Raw genomic sequence first — 1,914 nt, forward strand, 5'->3', positions numbered from 1 at the left:
ATATTGCAACCATACTGAGGTGAACACTAACTATCATTAACTATAACTTAATTTTAATTATTTTGTTGTAGTCTAATCATTTTCAGGTTGTAGTAGCTCATCAAAGTAATGCCACATATGCTGTGTTTATATACAAGTGTGGACTCATGAACTGGACATTATATCATGCTGGTGTTGGTATTAATAGTGGTGATGGGTATTATATTAATCATCCACTAGCTAATACTAGTAATGTTACTGACATAGACTGCTATGATGCAGTATCTGAATGGACTAATATTGTATACAGACTAGATCAAGGTATTATTAATCAATGTAACATAATTCTTATAATAGTTATTAGTTATAGATAAGTTTGAGTTCCTATCCATTACACCTCACAGTATTACAGTATCATGGAATATCATCCCTAACAACAACAGTACACTTATTCTGAGTATTACTGATTCACTTCAAACAGTTAACGAAACAATTAACGTTACTGGACATAATGTATATAATTATACTGAAGACCTCTCTTCTTGTAATGAATATACCTTTAAACTGGCACTGCCCATGTCAAGTGGATGTAAGGACAGCATTAGCATATCTACAGGTACAACTAACTTATTCTAATAAAATTACAATTATCACTTTCTTAAAAGTACCAAAACCTGACAATGTATCTGCATTATATCTAACCAATGAAACAATAATCATAAGATTTCAAGTATGCATCAACAGTCAATAATGTATTATAACATTTTATAGATAGATGAGAAGATTACAAATGCAATAAAGTTATTTCTGTTTGAAGCTAATGGACACATTAATACATCAGATCCATTAGATATTAACAGTCTTCAATACATTGATGAGTTTTATGTTACACACTGGAATATAAAACTAAATGACCATTCATTGTATTACCTAACAGTATCAGCAATTGGTACATATGGAACTAGTACTTCTGATCATGTAACAGAAATAAGTAAGATACCATTGTCAATGTGTGGTAAGTGTATGTATGTACTTATTATAGATACATATAATGTAAAGGATATAATGATAGAGAGGAATGGAGATATTGTTTGCTTTGTTTGTATTACTGAAGTGCTTAATGAATGTCAAGTATTAATAGCATCAACAACAACACTGATACCACAATCAATACAAACTAATGGAACATGTTATTCATTTACTGATAATGGAACATACACTGTATATGCACATGATATTGAGAATGGAATAAAGATACTGACACCAGCAATAGTTATTGGATACACAGTTGACTGGATTAAACCACCAGACACAGGTAATTACAGTAATGAGATATTATACATGTAAATCCAATACAATTATTGCAGAGAACACATTATCAAGTACAAAAAAGTTCATATTATACCAAACAAGCAGTGATGAATTAATACTTCCAATGGAACCTAGTCTGACTACTTCAGCAATGCTCACTACTACTACTAACAGTACTGACTATCAAAGTATGATTTGCACAGTATGCTCATGTACATGATTCTGTTGTCAATAGGTCAATCACAAATGATTGTTATAATACTGGGAGGTCTCCTTGGACTCACAACATTTACTGTTCTCGTACTATCACTGGCAATGATCGCAATACTGAGGAAGAAAGGCAAAAGTATGTGTATATTAATACTTTGTATCATTTCAATATGTTATTAAGGTAAAACAAACTCTATACCTCAAATTCAAGAGGCTAATGACATTCCAGTCACTACAAAAGAGGATCCAGTATATGAAATGATGAACAATGACATACCATCACTTAATACTAATAACTACTATGAAGCTGTTGCTATCAGTACCATCACTGATAACTCTATGGTGTATGATGTCCCTGGAACAAAGCCTCAAGTTTCATCTTACCCATACAAAGTTGGACATTTTTAATGATAC

The 1,914-nt window shown here is 31.6% G+C and overlaps 1 protein-coding gene across 1 annotated transcript; it reads left to right on the top strand.

Moving 5' to 3' along the window:
- The first annotated feature begins 8 nt into the window (after positions 1–8).
- LOC109591983 (uncharacterized) lies at positions 9–1,908 on the top strand. The gene is made up of 9 exons (XM_020007568.1): positions 9–19; positions 72–300; positions 344–595; positions 645–709; positions 751–970; positions 1,022–1,294; positions 1,347–1,478; positions 1,526–1,636; positions 1,682–1,908. Exons 2-9 carry the CDS (start codon positions 147–149, stop codon positions 1,906–1,908), a joined length of 1,434 nt encoding a protein of 477 aa, XP_019863127.1. The 5' UTR covers positions 9–19; positions 72–146.
- Positions 1,909–1,914: the final 6 nt, after the last annotated feature.

The sequence above is a fragment of the Amphimedon queenslandica genome, unplaced genomic scaffold (genome assembly GCF_000090795.2).
Source record: "Amphimedon queenslandica unplaced genomic scaffold, v1.1 AMPQUscaffold_6652_Cont21392, whole genome shotgun sequence".
Classification (NCBI taxonomy): domain Eukaryota; kingdom Metazoa; phylum Porifera; class Demospongiae; order Haplosclerida; family Niphatidae; genus Amphimedon; species Amphimedon queenslandica.